This window comes from Lontra canadensis, unplaced genomic scaffold (assembly GCF_010015895.1).
Source record: "Lontra canadensis isolate GAN:19392208 unplaced genomic scaffold, GSC_riverotter_1.0 scaffold25, whole genome shotgun sequence".
Taxonomy (NCBI): Eukaryota; Metazoa; Chordata; class Mammalia; order Carnivora; family Mustelidae; genus Lontra; species Lontra canadensis.
The window spans coordinates 14,662,850-14,686,095 of NW_022631019.1; the positions used below are offsets into that span (position 1 = coordinate 14,662,850).

The 23,246-nt window shown below is 38.8% G+C and overlaps 1 protein-coding gene across 18 annotated transcripts in view; it reads right to left on the reverse strand.

The window, feature by feature from the left end:
• Positions 1–23,246, reverse strand: part of EIF4G3 (eukaryotic translation initiation factor 4 gamma 3) — a 338,175-nt gene that overhangs the window by 8,449 nt on the left and 306,480 nt on the right. For all 18 annotated transcript variants that reach the window (XM_032863666.1, XM_032863668.1, XM_032863667.1 and 15 more), the window contains 4 exons: positions 16,190–16,315; positions 14,602–14,683; positions 12,188–12,286; positions 2,724–2,870 (listed from right to left, as the gene is read on the reverse strand). In XM_032863666.1, the coding sequence (XP_032719557.1) occupies positions 2,724–2,870; positions 12,188–12,286; positions 14,602–14,683; positions 16,190–16,315 (454 nt within the window). The remainder of the gene's footprint in view (positions 1–2,723; positions 2,871–12,187; positions 12,287–14,601; positions 14,684–16,189; positions 16,316–23,246) is intronic.

Genomic DNA, 23,246 nt, shown 5'->3' on the forward strand with positions numbered 1-23,246 from the left:
GACTGGATTTCTATTATTTTAAAAAGATTTTATTTACCTGAGAGAGAGAGAGTGTGAGAGAAATAGTGGGCACGAGCAAGCAGGAAGGGCAGGGAGAGAGGGAGCAGCAGACCCCCGCACTGAGCAGGGAGCCTGAAGTGGGGCTCAATTTCATTACCCTGGGCTCAGCCGCTGCTTAAAGGACTGAGCCACCCAGGGGGGCCCTTGACTGGGTTTTTTAAAAACAGAAAATAAGGCATGTCAATAACATACCAGAAAGGCTGGTGCTGATTCTATGCTAACTCCTACAACAAACTACCACATAAAATGACTTAAAAGTCTTAGAGAGGAAAGAGGTGGTTATGCCAAGAGGAGTAAGTCAGTACATGAAAAACAAGTGACGCTAAACTAACCTCCTTGCCTTTTCTGATTTGATTAGTATACGGTAGCTCAGACGGATAGAAGTATATATCCCCTTTAGCAAGGCTTCTGACCAATTATCTAATGGCAGCTGTACCCTTGTGGGCAAGATAAAGAGATGAGATAGACAGTAAAATGATGTGAAATAATAAACAGATTAACAGCTGGAAGTGTCCATGGGGGTAGGGGTGGGATCTTGTTCCTAAAAGGAAGCTAATCTGTCCCATTCACATATTTTACCCACAACTTGGAGGAAGATAAAGTTGACATATTAATGAAATGCAAGGAAGACACAAAGTGAAAAAGATGGCATGGAAATTTTAAGATCAAAGTCAGAATCTAAAATGTCCTGATAGACAAAAACTTGTATCTAAGTTTAAGAAGATGAACATAAGCAGAAATAATTTTTAAAGGCCCATTCTGGTTCCAAAACTAAATGTGTTAAAGTTGTAGGCGGCACAGATGACTAAATAGTAGAACATAGAAGAAAGGGTACTCTATGACTGAAAGAGCAATCTGAGTTCAGTGTGGTGAGCACAGAGTCCAAAACAAAAAACATGATAGCACTGCCTAACTCCACACTGTTGCATCACATCTGGCAATCATGTTCAATTTGCACATGTCACTTGTGAGAGTGATACTGAAAATCCAGGCTATGTTTGTATAAGAGTAACCAAACAAGAGTCTGGATATCAAGATTTTAAGAAAGGATGAGAGAACCTAGAGAGGGAGACAGGGATATAACAGCAAACTATTACAATTAATTAAAAGATTCCCAACTAGGTGACAGGATAGATTTACTACCCTGAATATACATGGAGGAAAAAAGATTAAAAAAAAAAAATTGTCAGAAGTTTCACTATTTCTCAATGCCTAAAGTAGACAAAGAATGAACAACCCAGAGGCGCCTGGGTGGCTCAGTGAGTTAAAGCCTCTGCTTTTGGCTCGGGTCGTGATCCCAGGGTCTTGGGATCAAGCCCCGCATCGGGCTCTCTGCTCAGCGGGGAGCCTGCTTTCCCCCCCTCCCCCGCCTACTTGTGATCTCTGTCAAATAAATAATCTAAAAAAAAGAAAAAGAACAACCCATTACAAGGACTATAAAAAAGGATTTATCCGAGAGGGAGAGGACCAGATTAGTCCTCCATGACTCTCTTTCGACTTGATTTTATGATTCCATGGAAAATGTGTACAGTAAAACACACTTACATAAACAAGAATCACTGAAGGAAAACAGTAGCAGATTAAAAAGAGACATGATCAACAGATTCCACATGAAAGGTATAAAATTTTCAGAAGGGAGAATTACTATGAAGATGAAAGCCAACATAATTCAGAACAATTACATATTATTTATTAATTTCATCCAGAATGGTATTTAAAATGCAGGAAAATTTAGGGAAAACAGGTCTTTTTTCTAATAAAGATTTTTATTTATTTATTTGAGAAGAGAGAGAGAGGAGAACAGAGAGGGATGGCAGACTCCTGCTGAGCAGAGAGCCTGACATGGGACTGATCTCAGGACCCTGGAATCATGACCTGAGCTGAATGCATGTGCTTAACTGACTGAACCATGCAGGTGACCCAAATATGTCTTTTTTGAATAGTAAAATGTAGGGTCTATCCTAAACTAATGACAGACCCAGGAAAATGGCTTCTGTTTGGAGTAGTTTTACTTGACCTTATAAAAAACTGTAAATCTTATAAAGATAAAAAAACGGTCTTATAGTTTCAAATACACATACGTGAAAGAATAAGAAGTAACTTCATTAAGGTTAAATACTCCTATGAAGTGGAAGGGAAGATACAGGCATCCTTGTTTTATTGTTTATATACTTCAGTGATACTGTGTTTTTTACAAATTGAAAGTTTATGGCAACCCTGCATCGAGCAATTCTGTCAGAGCCATTTACCCAACAGTATTTGCTCACTTCTGTGTGTCACATCTGGATAATTCTCACAGTATTTTGAACTTTTTTATTATACTGTATTTGTTATAATGAACTGTGATCAGCGATTATGACTCACTGAAAGCTCAGAGGATGGATGGGTAGCATTTTTTAGCAATAAAGTATTTAAGATTCTATGTACTTTTTGAGATATAATGCTATTACAGACTTAACAGACTACAGCATTGTGTGAACATAACTTTCATATGCACTGAGAAAACAAAAAATTAATTTGACTCGCTTTATTACAGCATTCGCTTTATTGTGGTCTGGAACCGAGCCCGCACTCTCTCTGAGGTGTGCCTGTACGTGAATGCAAGTGTTCCCGCAAGAATCGTTCTTGCAGAGATACCAGGGAAGGTGACATAATCTCTATACCTCTACCCAGTCAAAGATCTGTTCATCATTCGCTTTGTCCTCGATAATGAGTTTCTCGAGTCGCTTATACAGCTCTTCAGCAGAGAGTTCTTTTTTTGAAAGTGCTTCAGAGGAGCAGGAACTATCAGACTCTATAAAGTCCAACTTCTGAAACATAAAATGTTGTATATATTAACGTAAGTCAATATTAGTAACACCCTGAGAGGAAAACAAAGTCATGGGCAATGTTTTATTTTACATGGGTCAAAATGATCAGCAGAAGCCATTTTTTACTTACAGTTCTGTAAAAGTCTCACCTCCTACCTTTCTGAACATTTCTCCAACTTTTTATATTGTCTATCTCTGATTCTCCTTAAGAACAAAAAACCAACAAGACCCCTAGAATTACCTCTGTGGCTACGCTCACTCCAAATCATTCAGCTGTGCTCTTAGCAATGCCATAGCTGCATGGCATGGCATGAATACTAATAGTACAATTTAACTCCTTCTGCAGCCTATGGTTTAGTATCAGTACTGCCATAGAACAGTTGTCAAAATTCTAAATTTGGTGAAGTCCTTCAAATACCTCCTGACCATTCTGAATCCAAGTCAGAGAAATGATACTATATTATAAAATTCCTGAACCACCAGTGTATTGTAGGGAGGACAACAAAAATGAAGGGTTTTATCAGCATGGCACGAAAGAACTTTTTCCCCACAAAAATCATTCAATTCCAAAGAACTAAATATTCTGGTACGGAGAAAGACTGTATATATGTGGTCACTGCACCAAATCACATCATCGTGTCCTGTGTGGGTCCAACCCAGTGCAGAAATGCCTTCGCATCAGCCGTGACAGCACCACCTGCACACAAGTTCACGCAGGCAGCGGGCACAGACGGCCCCTGGGAAGCTCTGTGAGCACACATAAGGAGCTCTGCAGCCCTGTTAGGAGCACTGGTTTCACCTCTCCTGTCCTGCTCTCACTTTGTTCTCAAATACTTTTTAAGAGCTATCTGGCTGTTGCTTCACATCCATGACAACGACCCTGGACAGCCTAAAAACAAGTGTACATGCCTTCAAATTCTCCTAGAACACTGGCTCGCCCCACCATCTAAAGTCCTAAGGCCCCCACAAGTGGCAGCTTGATGGAGCACAGATATAAGGACTCTATAGTCAGGGATGGGGGTTGGGAGTTCAGGCCTGATTCAGTTACTACTTCTTCTTCTTCTTCTTTTTTTTTTTTTTTTTTTAAGATTTTATTTATTTGAGGGACGCCTGGGTGGCTCAGTTGGTTAAGCGGCTGCCTTCGGCTCAGGTCATGATCCCAGCGTCCTGGGATCGAGTCCAACATCGGGCTCCTTGCTCGGCAGGGAACCTGCTTCTCCCTCTGCCTCTGCCTGCCTCTCGGCCTACTTGTGATCTCTCTCTCTCTGACAAATAAATAAATAAAATCTTAAAAAAAAAAAAAGACTTTATTTATTTGAGAGAGAGAGAGAGATCACAAGAAGGCAGAGAGGCAGGCAGAGAGAGGTTGGGGAAGAAGGCTCCCCGCCAAGCAGAGAGCCCGATGCAGGGCTCAATCCCAGGACCCTGAGATCATGACCCAAGCTGACAGCAGAGGCTTAAGTCCCTGAACCACCCAGGCGCCCTGACTCAGCTACTTCTACCAGGAAGGCTTCTTCTAAGATGAGAAGACCACCACCAATCTCAACCTCAGCCAGTTCCAAGGGCTTAGGGCACTAAGAACGTGCACCCTGCTGGGACCAACAGGGCTCTAGGGCCATACACTTGGTAGAGCCACACATTAACCTGGAAGGGAAAAGCCAGCAGAACCACGCAGGCGCTGCAACAATTCTTTTGCAATAAAAGTATTTTTTGGGGGGCGCCTGGGTGGCTCAGTGGGTTTAAGCCTCTGCCTTCGGCTCAGGTCATGATTTCAGGGTCCTGGGATGGAGCCCCGCATCAGGAATCTCTGCTCAGCGGGGAGCCTGCTTCCTGCTCCCTCTCTGCCTGCCTCTCTGTCTACTTGTGATCTCTCTCTCTGTGTCAAATAAATAAATAAAATCTTTAAAAGTAAATAAATAAAAAGTATTTTGGGTGGTGGTTGCACAACATTGTTAATACACTAAATGTCATTGAATTGTACATTTTAAAATGATTAACTGGATGTTACGTGAATTTCACCTTAATTGTTAAAATACTTGAAAAAATTTGATGATTTTTATGCCATTCTGACACATGTACATAAAATTATGATCACACACATATACTAAATATAAAAAAAGAAATAATACCATAATTGTTCAATTCTTACAGGAGTGGTTAAAAAAAATCAAAATCACTGGTAATTTTCAAGGGTATAAGGCAATGTAATATAGAGGTATGCTTTACTCAGTTAAGTTTCACTATACAAAAACCATAGGTTAAAATATTAAAGATTATTAGCACCAGCTTTACTCTAATACCTTTGAGGACTTTGATATATTCCTATATCTTCCCCAGATCCACAAAGGAAAAGCTACCTTGAATTCTGGGGTGGGGGTGGGGGGAATTGTGTGGAGAAGGATTCATCCTACTGTTTTGATTGTCTTTACCATTTATGTAGCATTTTATTATTTTTTGTAAGAATTTATTTATTAACAACAATAAAATCAAACAAAGTATATTGCTCATTAATAAAATATGACATAAAAATTTGAAAATGAAAGCCTTTACCACTGCCAAAGGGAGTTGGTGCTGAGCTGTAAAGTTTGCAATTGTCCCTGGAAAGAAACAACTGCTTCTCAGAACCCCTGTGTTTCTGCATAACTTATCTCATCTTTCTGGAGCCCAGAAGGCTGGGCTTCAAATTTGCGAATCGGTTCATCACTACCTCTTGCAGAACGTACTAGGGTCCCCAGGAAAAAAGGCACTGAACCAAGTATTTTAGAAAAAAGCCAAAAGTCAGGATAGGGAAGACCAGGTTTTCTAAAACCTCATTTTTCTAACTATCCTTTAAATATTTTTATTAGTAACAACAACATTCATAATTGATTACTTCTCTGTGCTCAGTGTTTCTTAAACATTATTCTATTTAAGGGGCGCCTGGGTGGCTCAGTGGGTTAAGCCGCTGCCTTCGGCTCAGGTCATGATCTCAGGGTCCTGGGATCGAGCCCCGCATCGGGCTCTCTGCTCAGCAAGGAGCCCGTTTCCTCCTCTCTCTCTGCTTGCCTCTCTGCCTGCTTGTGATCTCTGTCTGTTAAACAAATAAATAAAATCTTTAAAACAAAAAACAAAAAAAAAAAACATTATTCTATTTAATCCCCATAAAAATTCCACAAGGTAGGTATTATTATCATTTCCTAGGTGATGATCCTGAGGCTTAGAGAAATCAGGTAATTTGTTCAGAGTCACAGGAAGTGGTTTAAGGCTGGAACCTGAATCCACGTTTATTTGAAACCCAGGTGCCATATAATTTCCTATTTCCGGATATAAACCTAGAAAAGGAATTGCTGGGTCATATGGCAATTCTGTGAGAAACCATCTTTATGTTATTTTTATAAATTATATCTTTATACACTATGTGCCTGTTTATACATATTTATAATTATTATTTTATGGATTTGCTTTTTAAAACATATAGGAAACAAAAAAGAGAAACCACAAACCACAACATAGTAATACTTGCTTTTATATTTACCTATGTGGTCACCTTAACCACCAGTGATCTTTATCTCTTCATATGGCTTGAGGTTACTATCCAGCGCCCTTTTCTTTCAGCCTGAAAGACTCACTTTAGCATTTCCCATAGGGCAGGTCTACTGCTGACAAACTCACTTAGCTTTTAAATCTGGAAATGCTTCACTTCCTCTTCATTTTTATTTTTTTCCCCTCTTCATCTTTAAAGGAAATTTTGCCATATATAAAATTCCTGGTTTAAAGTTATTTAATTTCTTTTTTTAAATTTATTTTAAAAGATGGTATTTATCCATTTGAGAGAGAAAGAAAGCACAAGTGGGGGTGGGGTAGCAGTGGGAGAGGGAGGAGATACAGACTTCCCGCTGAGCGTGGGGCCCAACTACGGGCCTGATCCAAGGACTCTGGGATCATGACCTGAGCTGAAGTCAGACATTTAATAGACTAAGCCACTCAGGTGCCCCCAAAGTTATTAAATTTCTTAAATAGATCATCCCAGTATCTTTTGGCTGATGAAAAATTGGCTATTGATCTTATTGAGGATTCCTTGTACAGGCCAAGTCACTTGTTTTTTAGCTGCTTTCAAGAATTCGGTCTTTGTCACTCAAAAGTTTCATTGTAATACATCTCCGAGTAAATCTCATTCAGTTTATCTTGCTTAGAGTTCACTGAAATTTCTACACATGTAGATTCCTATCTTGGATCAAGTTTGGGATGTTTGTGGCTATTATGTCTTCAAATAATTTTTCTGCCCTGTCCTTTCTTTCTCTCTCTTCTCCCTTCTGGGACTCTCTAATGCCCATGATAGTATGCTTGATGGTGTCCTATAGGTCCCCAGGCACTGTTCATTTTTCTTGATTCATTTTTCTTTCTGCTCTGAAAACTGAGCAGTTCTTTTAAAGGCTCCATTATATGTTTAATGAATTAATTTTCCAATATGTATTATCATAAAGTTTATTTTTAAAAAAAACAAAGTATGAGGATTTTTAAAAATTTAAAACACTCAGTGAGAGGCGCCTGGGTGGCGCAGTGGGTTAAGCCTCTGCCTTTGGCTCAGGTCACAATCTCAGGGTCCTGGGATCGAGCCCTGCGTTGGGCTTTCTGCTCAGCAAGAGGCCTGCTTCCCCCTCTCTCTCTGCCTGCCTCTCTACCTACTTATGATCTCTGTGTTAAATAAATAAATAAAATCTTAAAACAAAAACAAATCAGTGATACTCATAGTTTCATATAACACCAGAAATTTCATTTCAAAAATTAAAGATGGATTTTTATGGCAGCAAATTAGAGCCAATCAGTGACCCCCTGACAGAGTAATTTCAACTACTTTATATTCAAATCTGTGGATTCTTTCTTCTGTCTGATCGAATTTATTGTTGCACCACTCTAGTTATTTTCTCATTTTAGCTATTCCAACTTTCAGTTCCAGAATTTCTATTTGGTTTTTTTTTATAATCTCTACCTCTTTATTGATATTGCCAGTTTGATCATACATCATTCTCCTGATTTCCTTTGGTTCTTTGTCCATGATTCCTTCAGCAATTTGAGCATATTTAAGGCAGTTAGTTTAAATCCCTTGTCTGGTACGTCCAACATTTGGGCTTCCTCAGGGATGTTTTCTGTCAATTTCTTTTTTCTTGTGAATGAGCCATATCTTCCTGTTTCTTTATATGCTTTGTAATTTTTTGTTGGCAATTAGATATCTAGAATATTGTAATGTATAACTCTGGATATCAGACTGTTGTAGTCAACTGTACATTGACGTTAGACAAAGACTACCTTCCTTCCTGTGTGTGTGGTCATTACAGTCTATGACCCATTATCTCCCCACAACGCCAGTGATCTTGCAGAGATTTCTGTGAATGCATGAATCCAATGAGAAAAGTGTGGGGTAGGGTGGAGTGGGGGTGAGTAGGACCACAGTCAAATGCATCTGGTTCTTTAAATTCTTTGACAGAGGGTGCCTGGGTGGCTCAGTGGGTTAAAGCCTCTGCCTTCAGCTCAGGTCATGATCCCAGGGTCCTGGGATCGAGCCCCACATCGGGTTCTCTGCTCAGCAGGGAGTCTGCTTCCTCCTCTCTCTCTGCATGCCTCTCTGCCTACTTGTGATCTCTGTCTGTCAAATAAATAAATAAATAAAATCTTTAAAATATAAATAAATAAATAAATAAATAAATTCATTCTTTGACAGACACCATACAGGAAACCACTTTGGTCTAAGCAGTTAAAACAATGGCCGGGCCCTGCACTAGACCCTCAGTAAACTGCCAAGCAGATTAAAAGGCATAGCACCCATCTTTGGAGGACAAGATCTTCATTTCTCAACCTGACACCAAAAAACTGCACCACCATCTCCCCAACTGTCTACCACAGGGCTAGGGGCTAATAGCTTCTATGCAAAATGCCAAGGTTACTGAAATTTACCAGATTCTTTTTTCACCAAGCTTTTCCCTGGTGTTGGTAGCACACTGTTTGACTAGACTCCACAATTCCAAAATAGCTCATTCTAACACATCTTGCTAGCTCAACAGTTGTTTCAGTGGAAGGAGTAATTCTGGAGCTGCTTATTCCTTCATCTTCCATATATCCACACAGTGATTTCTGAATGTTTGATTATGTTATCATAATATTCCCATGATAAAGGCTACCTGGTTGTGATGTATTAATCTTCTAATATAATGCTGGACTTCACCTGTGAAAATTTTGTTGAGAAATTTTCTGGGCATTTATTAAGAATATTGATTTATAGTTCTTTTTTTATCTTGAAATGTGTGTGTCTGGTTTTATTACCAGAGTAATGCTGGTCTTATAGAATGAACTGGCAAGGAATCTCTAATTTTCTGGAGGAACTGGTACAGAATTCTTTGCAGAATTAGTATTATTTCTCCTTTAGATGTTTGATAGAATTCAACAGTGAAAACACCAGGGCCTGAAGTTTTCTTTGTGGGAATGTTTTTAACTACTTCAGTGTAATAGATGCTCAGGTTATCTATTCTTGAGTTAGCTTTAGTGGTTTGTACCTTTCAGAAAATCTGTTCACTTCAACTAAACTGAGGTACTTACTAGCATAAAAATTATTCATAAGTTTCTCTGATCCATTATTATGTGCAGAAACTATGTAACATCATCTCTCTCATTCCTTCTACTGGTAATTTGCACCTTCTTTTCCAATTTTGTTTTCTCTGATTAGTCTGGCTAGAGATTTAACGATTTTATCTTTTCAGAAGGCCAGCTTTTGACTTCATTGACTATTCTCTATTGTTTTTTTCACTGATTTCCACTTTAATCTTTATTATTTCCTTTTTCTATTTCCTTTGAACTTCATTTGTTCTTCTTTCTTCTAATTTCATAAGGCTGAAAATGAGGTCACAGATCTGCAATCCCACTTCTGTTCTAAATACAGGTGTTCAGTGCTAACATTTTCACTGAGTACTGCTTGAGTTGCATACCACAAATTTTGATCTGTTGTGTTTCTTCAATCAAATATTTCTTACTATCTTTTATGATTTCTTCTTCAAACCATGGGTTATTTAAAAGTGTGTTAAGTGTCTAAATATATGTCACCCACATTCTTAAAGGTTAGTTTAGTTGGAGAGACAATTCTAGATTAACTAACTGATACTCTCTCAGCCCTTTGAAATTATTCCACCATCTTCTCTTTTTCACTGTTGCTACTGCAAATTCTACTGTTTCTTTGTAGGTAACATACTCCTTTTTAACGGTTTTAAAAATCTTTTCGTTGTCTTTGATATTACGCAGTTTCACTGAAATTTAGTTATCCTCCGTAGTATACATGTGCTTTCTTTCTTTTTTTTTTTTTTTAAGATTTTATTTACTTATTTGACAGAGAGATCACAAGTAGATGGAGAGGCAGGCAGAGAGAGAGAGAGAGAGAGAGAGAGAGAGAGAGAAGCAGGCTCCTCGCTGAGCAGAGAGCCCGATGCGGGACTCGATCCCAGGACCCTGAGATCATGACCTGAGCCGAAGGCAGCAGCTTAACCCACTGAGCCACCCAGGCGCCCTACATGTACTTTCTATATAGATTCTTGTTTTATCAGCTCAGGAAAAGTCTCAGTCACAGTCTCTTCAAATATTCCCTCTTCTCCATTTACTCTGTTTTTCCTCCTGGGATTCCCATAAGACATTTGTTGGACTTCCTCATTCTACCCCCTAAATCTCATAACATCTCTTGGAAATCTACCATAGTTTCTTCATTTCTTTCAAATCTTCTCATTTTGACTAGTCTTTTCTTATTTGCTCATTTTTGCGAATTCCTCTCTTGTATATAGCATTATGTCATATTCCAAGTGAGAATTCCATTATTTCTAGTCTTTGGGGTCTAAATCTACCATTATTATCTGTTCATTCTCACTCATGGCTGCTTATTTCATTACAAGTTAATAGGCTCTAAGTATTAATCCATTTATTTAGGTAATGTTAATTTTTAGAAAATAATCAAGAGACCTAAGTTGAGAATGTTTTTTCCAAAAATAATTTTGGTTTGCTTCTTCTGGGAGCCAGGGTAATACTGAACTAGGACCATTTCAACTTCTTCCGAGATTTTTGGTAGCACTTATAGTGGCATTGAGCAACATGCCCTTCATGTGTGCTTATTGCTAAGGGTTCAGGTTTCATCTCTGGCTTTTTTCTTCACTTACTAGGTTAGTTCCTTAGCAATTACGTTCACTTTCTACGAACCCAGCAATGCAAATAAATTATGCTTCATCTAGGCTTTTACCTTTTGGCAGGAGGGCTCTCCAGAGTATCTAGGAAGTTAACGTCCCCAGTAACCTAATGCAGTGTCTTTATCCAGCACAACATACTTACTTTAAAATAATTTTCAGATTGCTTTATTTTCTTTTTACCTGAGTGATTTTTTTCTACTTATTCATCATTTTGTTAGCTGTCTTGGTTTTAGTTTTCCTATACTTTAGGACTTGATTTGCAGGATAATTTTTTTAAAGATTTTATTTATTTATTTGTCATAGAGGGAGAGAGAGAGAGAGAGACAGTGAGTACACAAGCAGGGGGAGCAGCAAAGGAGAGGAAGAAGTATGCTCCCCACTGAGAAAGGGGCCCAATGTGGGACTCAATCCCAGGACTCTGGGATTATGACCCGAGCCAAAGGCAGACACTTAACTGACTGAGCCACACAGGCATCCCTTGCAGGATCATTTTGAGAGGGAGTTGTTTCCTTTCTCTGTCATTCTTCCTCATATGGTTGCCTCTATCTGATCCTCCACAATTCCTTAATGAGAACCAGAATATATTGATCACGGGTTCTTATACCTTGTTGTGGATTTCTGGATCAAGTTACCAAGCGGACAGCCTACCTAAGGTTTTGGCTCTATGACTGTGTCTATTTCCTTGCATTTCTCTATGGAGTTCCTACTTGGTTTCATGCAGTAAGCCTATCCTCCAATTTTCTGCCCTGTAAGGGGCATATTAGTCCTCATTACCTCATAGAAATAATTTCTGCCTGTCTCTACTGGTTTTTAGACCCAGAGCTCAGAAGACTTACAGGTTTAGCCCTATAACCCCTGCTTTATTTATCAACTTCCTTTCTGGTTCATGGAGATACGTAGCTTGTTTTCCGTGTGTGGCTAAATCCTTTAAATTTTATTCTTTATCTATCATCTAATGAGTGAATAGCTGGAGTGGCCCTAAAGCATGGACTTAAAATGACATTTTGACCATGAATCTTATTTTGATCTACTTTTCATGACTGAACTACTAATGAAATTACCTTCATTTAGTCTATAAAACAGACCAACTACTATAAAACAGGAAGGTATAAGCCTTGTTCTTACCTGCTCCAAGAGAAAATTATGTACATCTTCTCCTTCTGGTAGAAAGTCCTTCCAGGTGAGGTCAGCCTCCCTCCATAAGGCTCCCACTTTCTTATGGCTCTAAAACAGAGATAAGTCCAATCCATTTACTTTTACATTGTGATAAGAAGGAAGAGGAGGAGAAGGAGGTGGAGGAGGAGAGGAGAAGGCTTGCTTAAAGTCAAGAGTATAGAATTGTAAAGACTGAAAACTCAAAATTTTCCCTTATGTTTTTTTTTATAATATTTTATTTTTATTTATTTGACAGACAGAGATCATAAGTAGGCAGAGAGGCAGGCAGAGAGAGAGGGGCAAGCAGGCTCCCTGCTCAGCAGAGAGCCCGATGTGGGGCTCAATCCCAGGACCCTGGGATTGTGATCTGAGCGGAGGCAAAGGCTTTAACTCACTGAGCCACCCAGACCGCCCAAAACTTTCCCTTGTTGATATGAAGTTAATGTCTTAGGACTCCTTGCTTTCACACCAAGGTATCTGAATGTATGCAAATGTAATGGTGAATGGCTGTGATATAGCTATTAAAGGTTCAATAACTTATTTTATCAGATGACTAATCTGGGGAACTGTAAAATCATGTTTGGGATTTATGAAAATAAGCACCTAAAAAAGGTTCAATTCAGAGTTCATAAATTCAACAGTGTCTCTTGTCCTAGATAGTGTTATATACATCTGTTATTAAAGCCATTCATCAAGCCTCACTGGAACCCCTTCCTCTTCATAGTAGATCACAATTATGCTAACATGAGAATGACTAAGGAGGTACTGCTCCTGAACCAGGAATGAGAAGTATTTCAAGGGCAAGAGGAACATGGTTGAGCCCAAGAAATAACAGAGAAGAGCTGCTGTCAGCTGAAAACTGATGAGAAGGTACAAGTCCACTGCCTGAATGAAGTCACAGTGATAAAGGGAAAGGTCAGCCGTTGAGCCGTGGCTACCAGCTATGAAACATGTACTGATTATTTCATAGAGTAACTTGCCCAAGGCACAGCTAGCTGATAACCCACGAAATTCAGGATGTAAACTCAGGCTGACTGCAGAATTTATGCTCTATGAGAACTTGGTTAGGAGAAATGAGAATTTGCTTTCCGTTTCTACACATAAAAGTTAATAAGAATTTGAGTTATTTTTTTTTTTAAAGATTTTATTTATTTATCCATCAGAGAGAGAGAGAGGGAGAGCGAGCGAGCACAGGCAGACAGAATGGCAGGCAGAGGCAGAGGGAGAAGCAGGTTCCCCGACGAGCAAGGAGCCTGATGTGGGACTCGATCCCAGGACGCTGGGATCATGACCTGAGCCGAAGGCAGCTGCCTAACCAACTGAGCCACCCAGGCGTCCCAAGAATTTGAGTTTTTAATAAGGACCAAAGTGAAGTAGGTTAGGAAAGGAGGAAGGAATTCTGGACCTACAAATTAGGGTTTAATAAGAACTGTAGTGCCACTGAGTAAGTAGTATTAATAACAAATAAGTAGAACTAGAGTCCAGGCTCTTTAGTACACCTGTCCATGAATAACTCGTACAGAGATGTAAGACAGAGTGACTTCTGTATACCCAGAGGGAGAAATGAAACAAAACAGTTTTACTGATGCTTATAATAAAATAATGAAATCTATCATCCCAATACCTTTGGCTCTGTTTTGAATAAGTCAGGAATCACTCCAGAATTTTCATGTATGAATTTTAATTTGATGTTTCTCACCCCAGTTGTTGTTAATACCACTTTCCCAAACCTCTTAGACCTTTAATATAGCACTGAAACACTCTTGAAAGTTTTGGTTTAGACTTGTCTGTCTCCCTTTCTAGTTTATGAATTCTTTGAAGACTTAGTTATCTTTGTAAACTAGGAACCTGGCATAGAGCTTTGCAGAGAAATGTACAGTATTTATTAAACTAAATTAAATATAACTTTAAGAGAGTGATTCACAATCCTGTAGAATAATTTTTTTTTCCTGTAGAATAATTTTTAACACCTATTACTAATCAGATTACCTATCCTGAGATCCAAAATTAATAAAATTATCATTTTAGGCATCTTACTTTGCTCTAAAAGCAAGGAGTTTTCACTGAAATCTACTAAAAGTAAAACTAATACAGCCATTATGTTTCAAGAAGATAAAATTACTGGTCACTAATACAACATATTTTGAGATTCTTTAGAATTATACCAAATCCAGTTGAGATTAGAGAATTCTTTGCCAAGTTACTACTAACAGAAGGAGAAATAGACCTCTGTAAGAAATCAGGTTGAAACACTTCTTTTCAAATAATAAAAGGCTACAGAAATACTTGCACAGTGATACCTAAGCTCTTCACGGTAACTCAGGACCCAAAATTACTGCCCTTCCTAATATGCTATTGAGTCTGACACTCGGTTTAACACTCACCATTTGTTTGCATAGAAGGTGCAATATTTCAGAAAGCAAGACCCCAGCTCTTCCAACAGGAAGTAAAGGTTTGCTAAATTCTCTGTAAAAGACAGGAGTAGTGATTAAGTTCCTCTGAACAAACTCCCTATTCTAGAACAGTAGGCAAACAATGTGTGCCAAAAGAACAGATACTATGCAACCTAAATAATAATGGGCAAGAGAAAGTTCCAGGACATGCTCTAAGTAATGTTCAGCAGAAGACTTCAAGTTCACTTTATGCTTCATGGAGAAGCTGGAAAGGGACCTTAGAATTTCTGGGTTTTGCCTTTTTCTCTGATTGCCTTAGTGATGGAAGCAATGCAATGATCAGTCTCACTTAATCATCTATTTACATAAATACCACTTCAAGCCTAAAGGAGAGAAGAACCTTAGGTAACAGGGAACTACAAAGCTTAATTATGAAGTATTTTTTTAAAAAGGAAGATGTTCTTTAGACTATGGATAAAACAGAAAGGGACCATTTTTTTCATAGTCTAAATCAGTATTTCCCACACTGTGTTCCATAGGATATGAATAATTATTCCTCAAGAAAAGGATTCTACAATTAAGTGAGGCAATGAATTAAACAAAGATAAAATCTTTTCAAATTTCTATTTTTTTAAAATAAGCTCTATGCCCAGTGTAGGGCTTGAACTCATGACTGAGAGGTGAAGAGTCACATATGCTACAGACTGAGCCAAAGTTAAATAGTTTTTCTGATTTTGTTTTACTACAGAATTCTCATATTCTTTAATGTGCTGCAAGCCTCAAACAAAAGGGACACACATTGTATGTGGAGTTTGACCATATGAAGTTTTTGGGGAAACACTACTGTTGTAAAAAGAGTTTAGGAAAAATTAGTCTGTACAATATAGCAACAATTCCCAACTCCTGTCCAAATCTAGGAATGCCTAAAATGCAGTTCATTTTATTAAAACCAGAGCATATACTATGCAAGTGTCAGTCTTACAAGCTATTATGTAGAAATAACTTCTCATGGCATTTGAATAATGACAGACATAAAAGTCAGATCAACATTAAGTTTCCAGGACCTATTAATAACTTTCCAGTTAAGTGATTCTGGAGCCCTATCGACAAACGTTGTTAACCTCAATGGACCACAGAGTCATCATATCCCCATGACTTCTCCACTGCAGATAAAGTGTAATGCAACATTTTCACACTGAAATGTCTTTTTTTAAACTGAAGTATAGTTGTATTAGTTTCAAGTGTATAACAGTGATTTGACAATTATATATATTATAAAATGCTCACTGTGATAAGTATAGCTACCATCTGTCACCATACAAAGTTATTGTGATATTATTGGCTATATTCCCCATGCTACAGGTTTCATCCCCATGACTTATTTACTTTGTAACTGACAGTCTGTACTTCCTAATCCCCTGAAATGCGAAGTTGTGAAGAGTCACAGGCTGCATCCAAGAGCCTCCAAAGGGACCAAGGGAACAGCACTACGCTAGAGTTCGCTGCTAAAGTTTCGTATCAGTTTAGCTTGCTGTATACACACCTACAAAAACAAAAACAAAAAGCAAGTAAAACTTACATGAGAAGTTCTCTCATGGAGATTCCTCCTTCTTTTAACATGGGGGTTACCAGTTCAGCAAGGTACAACCAAATGTGGGGAATATCAATGGCCATGTCATCTGCCAATTCCAATGTTTCTGAAAAACTGAAAAGAACAAGAGAAAAAGTCACACAAATGTAATTCAAAAGTTAAGATTAAATAAAGAGACCAAAAATCAGTCAGTCAACAAATACCTATTAAAGCATCTGTTTAATAGGTATTATGTTAGATACCATGTTAGATACCATGTTAGGCATAAAGTAACTGATAAATAATAAGTTCTTATTCTCAAGAGCTTACGTTAGTGGAGGAGAAAGAACAGCACAAACAAAAGCACACCTGCAGAAAGGGCTAATATCTGAAGAACATGAACTATGGTACCAGGATGTGCCAATCTAGATGGGGACAGAAGGTAACTCTGTATAAAGGTGACATGTGGAAGATTCTACGATGAAAACAAGGCAGCCATGTTATGTTCTGGGGGAAGAGATATTCAATCTAATCCTACACGATCTACAGTTGAGTATGGTACTCCCTGTGTCAGTCAGATGCCCCGAGTAAAAATTTTGGCGTAATGTAAACTAGACCCAAAGAGAAGAAAGGACAAAAACCCTTGTCCTTGAGGAGCATACAATGAGGGAAACAAACTGACTGGATATAAAAGAGTCTGATGACATCACTAATAATATTATCATTATGACATATTAAAAACTGTTGTACCTTTAAATAAAAACTAATGGTTTCAGGATTTCATGCTATGAAATTTTTTTCAGTGTGAAAAAAAATGGGATTTAAATATAAAAACTTGGAAAGTCAAATACAAAATATCAGTACATATTTATTTAGGGTGAAAAATCACAGCTATTCATTTATTTTTTTTTATTTTTTATTTTTTTTAAAGATTTTATTTATTTATTTGACAGAGAGAGATCACAAGCAGGCAGAGAGGCAGGCAGAGAGAGAGGAGGAAGCAGGCTCCTTGCTGAGCAGAGAGCCCGATGCGGGGCTCGATCCCAGGACTCTGAGATCATGACCTGAGCCGAAGGCAGCGGCTTAACCCACTGAGCCACCCAGGCGCCCCAACTATTCATTTATTAATATAAAAACGTTTAATTCAAGACTTTGTGAATTAGTCCCATACACAGCATATTAAAAAGGACAAAAACAAAAGTAAATTTAAATAAAGGAGACATACATATAGTTACAAGGACATACAGGTAATTGTAAGGAAAGGGATGAGTGAGTGCTGGGGCATGGGCAGGTATATTTGTCTTCACAGCTTTCCATATCTCTGCATACAGAAAAATGTGTGCTCTTTTCACTGTAGTTCAATTCTTAGCTAGAGCACGCCACTCTGTGTACCTACCATAAGGGTCTACATGTCATTAAAAAATTCTCACTTAAAAAGAGATACCACTACAAGGCAGGGTCAACCCTTCTGAAGGTGCCATTTCAAAAGTTTGTAGCTCTGCGACATTACTTAACTCTGGGCTTCATGAATCCTTAACACCAACTTTCAGGCCTCACAGCTCATAATGATTTGACATCTACTTGCTGTACAACAGAAAACTTAACTATTCTCTCATTATGTGCACACTTTATCTGGCTGGACTCCACGATTTCTGGGCTAATCATCCTATAATGTCAATTCATGTTCTATGGCTTAGTGGCATAGATTAAGCTATTTAATGAGCCCATGAGACAACTGTAGCTATCTGGGTCTCTCAGCAGTAGATCTGTGATTTTCACTTCATATTACAACTAGAAGACATCTACCCATACTCTTGCCTTTGTTTTCTATTTCTTTTTAAATTTTTTTTTTAAAAGATTTTTTTTATTTATTGATTTGACAGACAGAGATCACACGTAGACAGAGAGGCAGGCAGAGAGAGAGAGGGAAGCAGGCTCCCTGCTGAGCAGAGAGCCCGATGCGGGACTCGATCCCAGGACCCTGAGATCATGACCTGAGCCGAAGGCAGCGGCTTAACCCACTGAGCCACCCAGGCGCCCCTGTTTTCTATTTCTTGATTAGTCAGTACATCACGAGACAGTCTCCAGAACACAATCACTGGTCAAATCCATACTGCTGATAAAAAAAATATTTGGCTGAACACAGGGTTTCTATAGAAAAAGCTTATAAGAGGCTTATTTCTTTTCAGACTTACAGGTCCTAAATCATCTTGTACATTTCTTAAAGAAAAACACATGGTGGGGCGCCCGGGTGGTTTAGTGGGTTAAGCCTCTGCCTTCAGCTTGGGTCATGATCTCAGGGTCCTGGGATTGAGCCTTGTGACTTGGGATCTCTGCTCAGTGGGGAGCCTGCTTCCCCCACCCCCTGCCTGCCTCTCTGCCTACTTGTGATCTCTGTCAAATAAATAATTAAAATAAAAAAAAGAAAAAGAGAAAGAAAGAAAAACACATGGTGTACAAAAATCCCTAGGTAATTATCTTTATGTCTTTGGCCTATTACATATCCTGTAACAATGCCTTGTATAATACACATTTTCTGCTGGCTGAATGAATGAGACAGAGCTATACCATAATCTTGCTTCTTGGTACATAGTGACCATTACATCCAATGGACTAAACTTTGGGGAAGTCCAGAGGTGGGACTTTAAGCATCCCTCCCTCATCTCAATTACAGAGGCTCTGCTTTTACTCACTTTATGAGACTGAGTTTCTATCTAAAATTTAATTAAAGGGGTATGGTTAAAATTAAAAAAAAACAAAAACAAACTTTTTTTTAGTTCACTGAAGTTCAGAAATCTGAAAAGGCAATCTTTCATAATTGGAAATGGTATTATCAGCAGCATCTCCCACAATTTCCACTGTGATAATTAAAAAATATATATCTTGATATAGATAAACAAGAGAGAGACAGTGAGGACATCTAAAAATCAAACAGGTTAAGCATTATTATGACTGGTCATAACAGAATCTAACTACAGGTAAAATGAAGAAATAAATGAGGATGAAAGCTTCTTACACTTTAGTATCATATTCAAAGGATCACTACAAAGAAGAGGTTTTTATTTTTTTAAGATTTTATTTATTTATTTGACAGACAGAGATCACAAATGGGCAGAGAGGCAGGCAGAGAGAGAGGAGAAAGCAGGTTCCCTGCTGAGCAAAGAGCCCGATGTGCGGCTCGATCCCAGGACTCTGGGATCATGACCTGAGCCAAAGGCAGAGGCTTTAACCCACTGAACCACCCAGGTGCCCCCAAAGAAGAGTTTTTAAGCTAGCCCTTACCTGTATAAGCAAACGTGGTTTCTCCACTGTCAACCAGCACCTCTGCAATTTTTTTAAAAATTTGCACTTCTGCAATTCTGCATCTGAAACTTAAGTCTGCATGTCTGTGTAAGCTTTGAATAGTGGGGTAGAATTGCCCTAAGTGGCAAGAAAAGTTGCCCAAAGTAGTCGAAGAGATAAGAATTTTCTCTCCAACAAATATCTCCCAAAGTGAAACACTAATATATCAAACTTCCTAAAGGTACATATTGTGTGTCTATTGACAACTCCAATTTTTATCATCCTGGTTTTCATTTGTTTATTAAATTTCCAAATAGATTCCAATTCCATGGCTAATAGTGAACTGTACACAACTATTTTTATAGATAGTTTTAAGAATGAAGTCTTCCAAAGCCATGTTATAGAATGAATGTATCAACACTGTATGCAATACATCGATCTATACAGTAACATATCTACCAACCAACATATATTATTTTTTTTAAAGATTTTATTTATTTATTTGACACAGAAAGAGAGATCACAAGTAGGCAGAGAGACAGAGAGAGGGGAAAGCAGGCTCCCCGCTGAGCAGAGAGCCCGATGTGGGGCTCGATCCCAGGACCCTGAGACCATGACCTGAGCTGAAGGCAGAGGCTTAACCCACTGAGCCACCCAGGCGCCCCCCAACCAACATATCTAATTAGCATCATAAAGTATTTAGATTTAAGTCCTGAGAATTTCAAGATGGCTTGATGTCACCTTTGTGGGAATATTTTTTTAAAGATTTTATTTATTTATTTGACAGAGAGAGACAGAGGAGCATAGCAGAAGGAGCAGCAGAGAAAGAGGGAAGCAGGCTTTCCACCAAGTGGCGAGCCTGATGTGGGGCCTGATCCCAGGACCCTGGGATCTTGACCTGAACCAAAGGTAAGCTCTTAAATGACAGAGCCACCAGGTACCCCTATGCTTTTGTTTTGTTTTGTTTTGTTTAGGCTTTATTTATTTATTTGAGAGAGAGCGAGCTCACACGAGTCAGCTAGAGCACAAGCAGGGGGAGGGGCAGAGGGAGAGAGGTAGAGAGAATCTCAAGCAGACTCCACAACGAGTGTGGAGACTGATGCAGGGCTCCATCTCACAACCCATGAGATCATGACCTGAGCAGAAACCAACAGTCAGACATTTAACTGACTGAGCCACCCAGTAGCCCCGTGGGGATTATGTTTTACACTCAGCAACGATTATGCTTTGCGTTGATAAACTATCTAGTAAACAATATGACACAGACAGCCTATTTGAAACTTCTATCTAGTATCAGAATTTAGTAGCAGTGCATACTCTAAAGGGTTCTGTAGAAGAAACGGCAGATTAATAGCTGGCTAATCAGGGCCCAGTAAACAGGGAGGCCTTCTACCTTACATCACCTCTGGCTTGGGGAGCTGGGCAGAAACAGCTTTAACAACTGCTCAGAAGGGGTGCCTTGGTGGCTCAGTCACTTAAGCATCTGTGTTCAGCTCAGGTTATGATCCACGTCGGGCTCCCTGCTTCTCCTTCTCTCTTTGTCCCTCACGCCACTCAAGTCTGTTTCTCCCTCTGCTCCTTACCTGTTTGTGCTCTCCCTCAAATAAAGAAACTCTTTAAAACAAAAACAAAGACATTAACTGCTTAGAAATTGGCATCTATGGGGTAGCAACATCCTAGGACGCTGACCTTAGATATTTGCCCGCAATGCTATGTAAAGACAGAGGTCTTTGGATACTGGGACTAAAGAGACAAAAGTCTCAGGGTATTTTTGTGGCACAAATGAAATGGCCTCTCTGGGCAATGTGGAGGTTTGGGGGGTAGGAAAAGAATAAATGAAACAAGATGGGATTGAGAGGGAGACAAACTGTAAGAGACTCAATCTCATAAAACAAACTGAGGGTTGCCGCGGGGTAGGCGGGTAGGGAGAGGGTGGTGGGGTTATGGACATTGGGGAAGGTATGTGCTAAGGTGAGTGCTGTGAAGTGTGTAAACCTGGCAATTCACAGACTTGTACCCCTGGGGCTAATATTACATTATATGTTAATGAAAGAAAAGAAAAGAAAAGAAAAGAAAAGGCCTCTCTGGACAGTATGAACTATTTATAATTTGGGCTTTAGAAGTAAATGAGAAACTCTGATCTATTTGCAAGAAAGCTCTTGGTGGAAAATGACAAGTGGCTATCACTTTGTGTTCATCTTAGAAAAAAACTGCTGGGCCTCTCGATTTAGGAAGGAACAGGGGTCTTCATAGGGGTTTTGGCCTAAGGATGGCATGGTTAGGTCTAAAAAAGTATTAAAAGCAAGGTCTAGAGTCACTGCATTATCTCTAGCTGTGGAAGGAAGTAGGGATAGAGGAAGATGGAGTAGCTACTGAGACAAAGAAGTGTTCATTTCATTTTCAGTATAAATAAAAGGTGGTGGTTTTATTGCCAGCAGTAGCAACAGCATCACCACCCATGAAAGTGTAGACACAATGTCTCAGTAGGACACTTTTTCCTCAAAGAATCCCCCAAAGGAAAAAACCAACATCTGAGGTAGCCAAGAAATCGAGCTAGCACCTCACAAGTTCAATGAAGCCATGAAGCTAGACTCTACTTCCTAGGGTCTTTCTAGATACAAATAAGCTTAAGAGTATACTTTGAAGAAAAAGAGAAAGGGTAAATAGTAATCCAGCATTCTCATTTGTAAAATTATCTGGTGAATACATCATAACAGATGAGAAAGAAGCAAATATTTACAAATTAATATAATTGTGTCCACAACTGTAGTTTGCAAGGCTTGAAACTATAATTTCAAGTTGGCTAGGCACAGAAAATTTGTGAGGGCTCGGATACCCTCATTTGCTCTATTTACACAGGCTGATTATTGGAATGAACTGATTTCTCTTTCTGAAACTGGGAAACCATTTAGGTCTTAAAGGCCAAGAATCATAGGAACTTTAGCCACAGTTTCTAAGAAGACCTTAATCTAGTCATTTACTGAATTCATCACAAACTACCTTATTGCTGAAAGACAAGTTATTAATTATCCTAAGGGCAAGTATGTATTTTCTAGGACCTTGAAGACACTGTCCTAGTTCCTCACAAAATCAAATGAGTAATTATTCCTAAATACAATCAACTTTGGCATTTCATGGTTACCTTATTTGAAAGGGTTGACCATATCTGCAAGACATACAGTGGCATTTCAACACGGTGCATTTAATTTACAAGAATGTACTATGAGCTTGGCCAAAATGGTTTATGAAGAGATAAATAAGTCGTGCAGAATTCTTACTGCCATTCTACCCAATGAACATTTATGCTGAAAATGAAATCTGAATCTGATGCTCAGCCTTCAGGAGGTCGTAGCTCCTAACTGATTAGAGAGTGGGCACCTGGCAGTGCTGGATGTGTTTCTATGTTTACATCTGCACAGCACGGCTCCTAAAATGAAATTTTTTACTACATGCAATTTTCACCTTAAACATTGATTTCAGAACCTAAGCCTGGGTAAGATTCTGGGCTATACCACAAAGAATCCATGCACATATGATGATCACAAACATATCAGAACCTGATCTGATGAGTATACAACATTACTGATAGCTAGACTTCATCAAAAGAGCCATCAACAAGACTCATAATGAAACCAATCTGAAACAGACTAAATCATTAACAGTTTGGAGTTAACCTCCTTCTAGGGGGCTAAAGTGGGCAGACAAGCATTCATTGGCAAAATAACCACATTTTATTGAAAGTTTTAGATTTAAGTTGATTTTCCAGAATTTTCCTCACACCAAA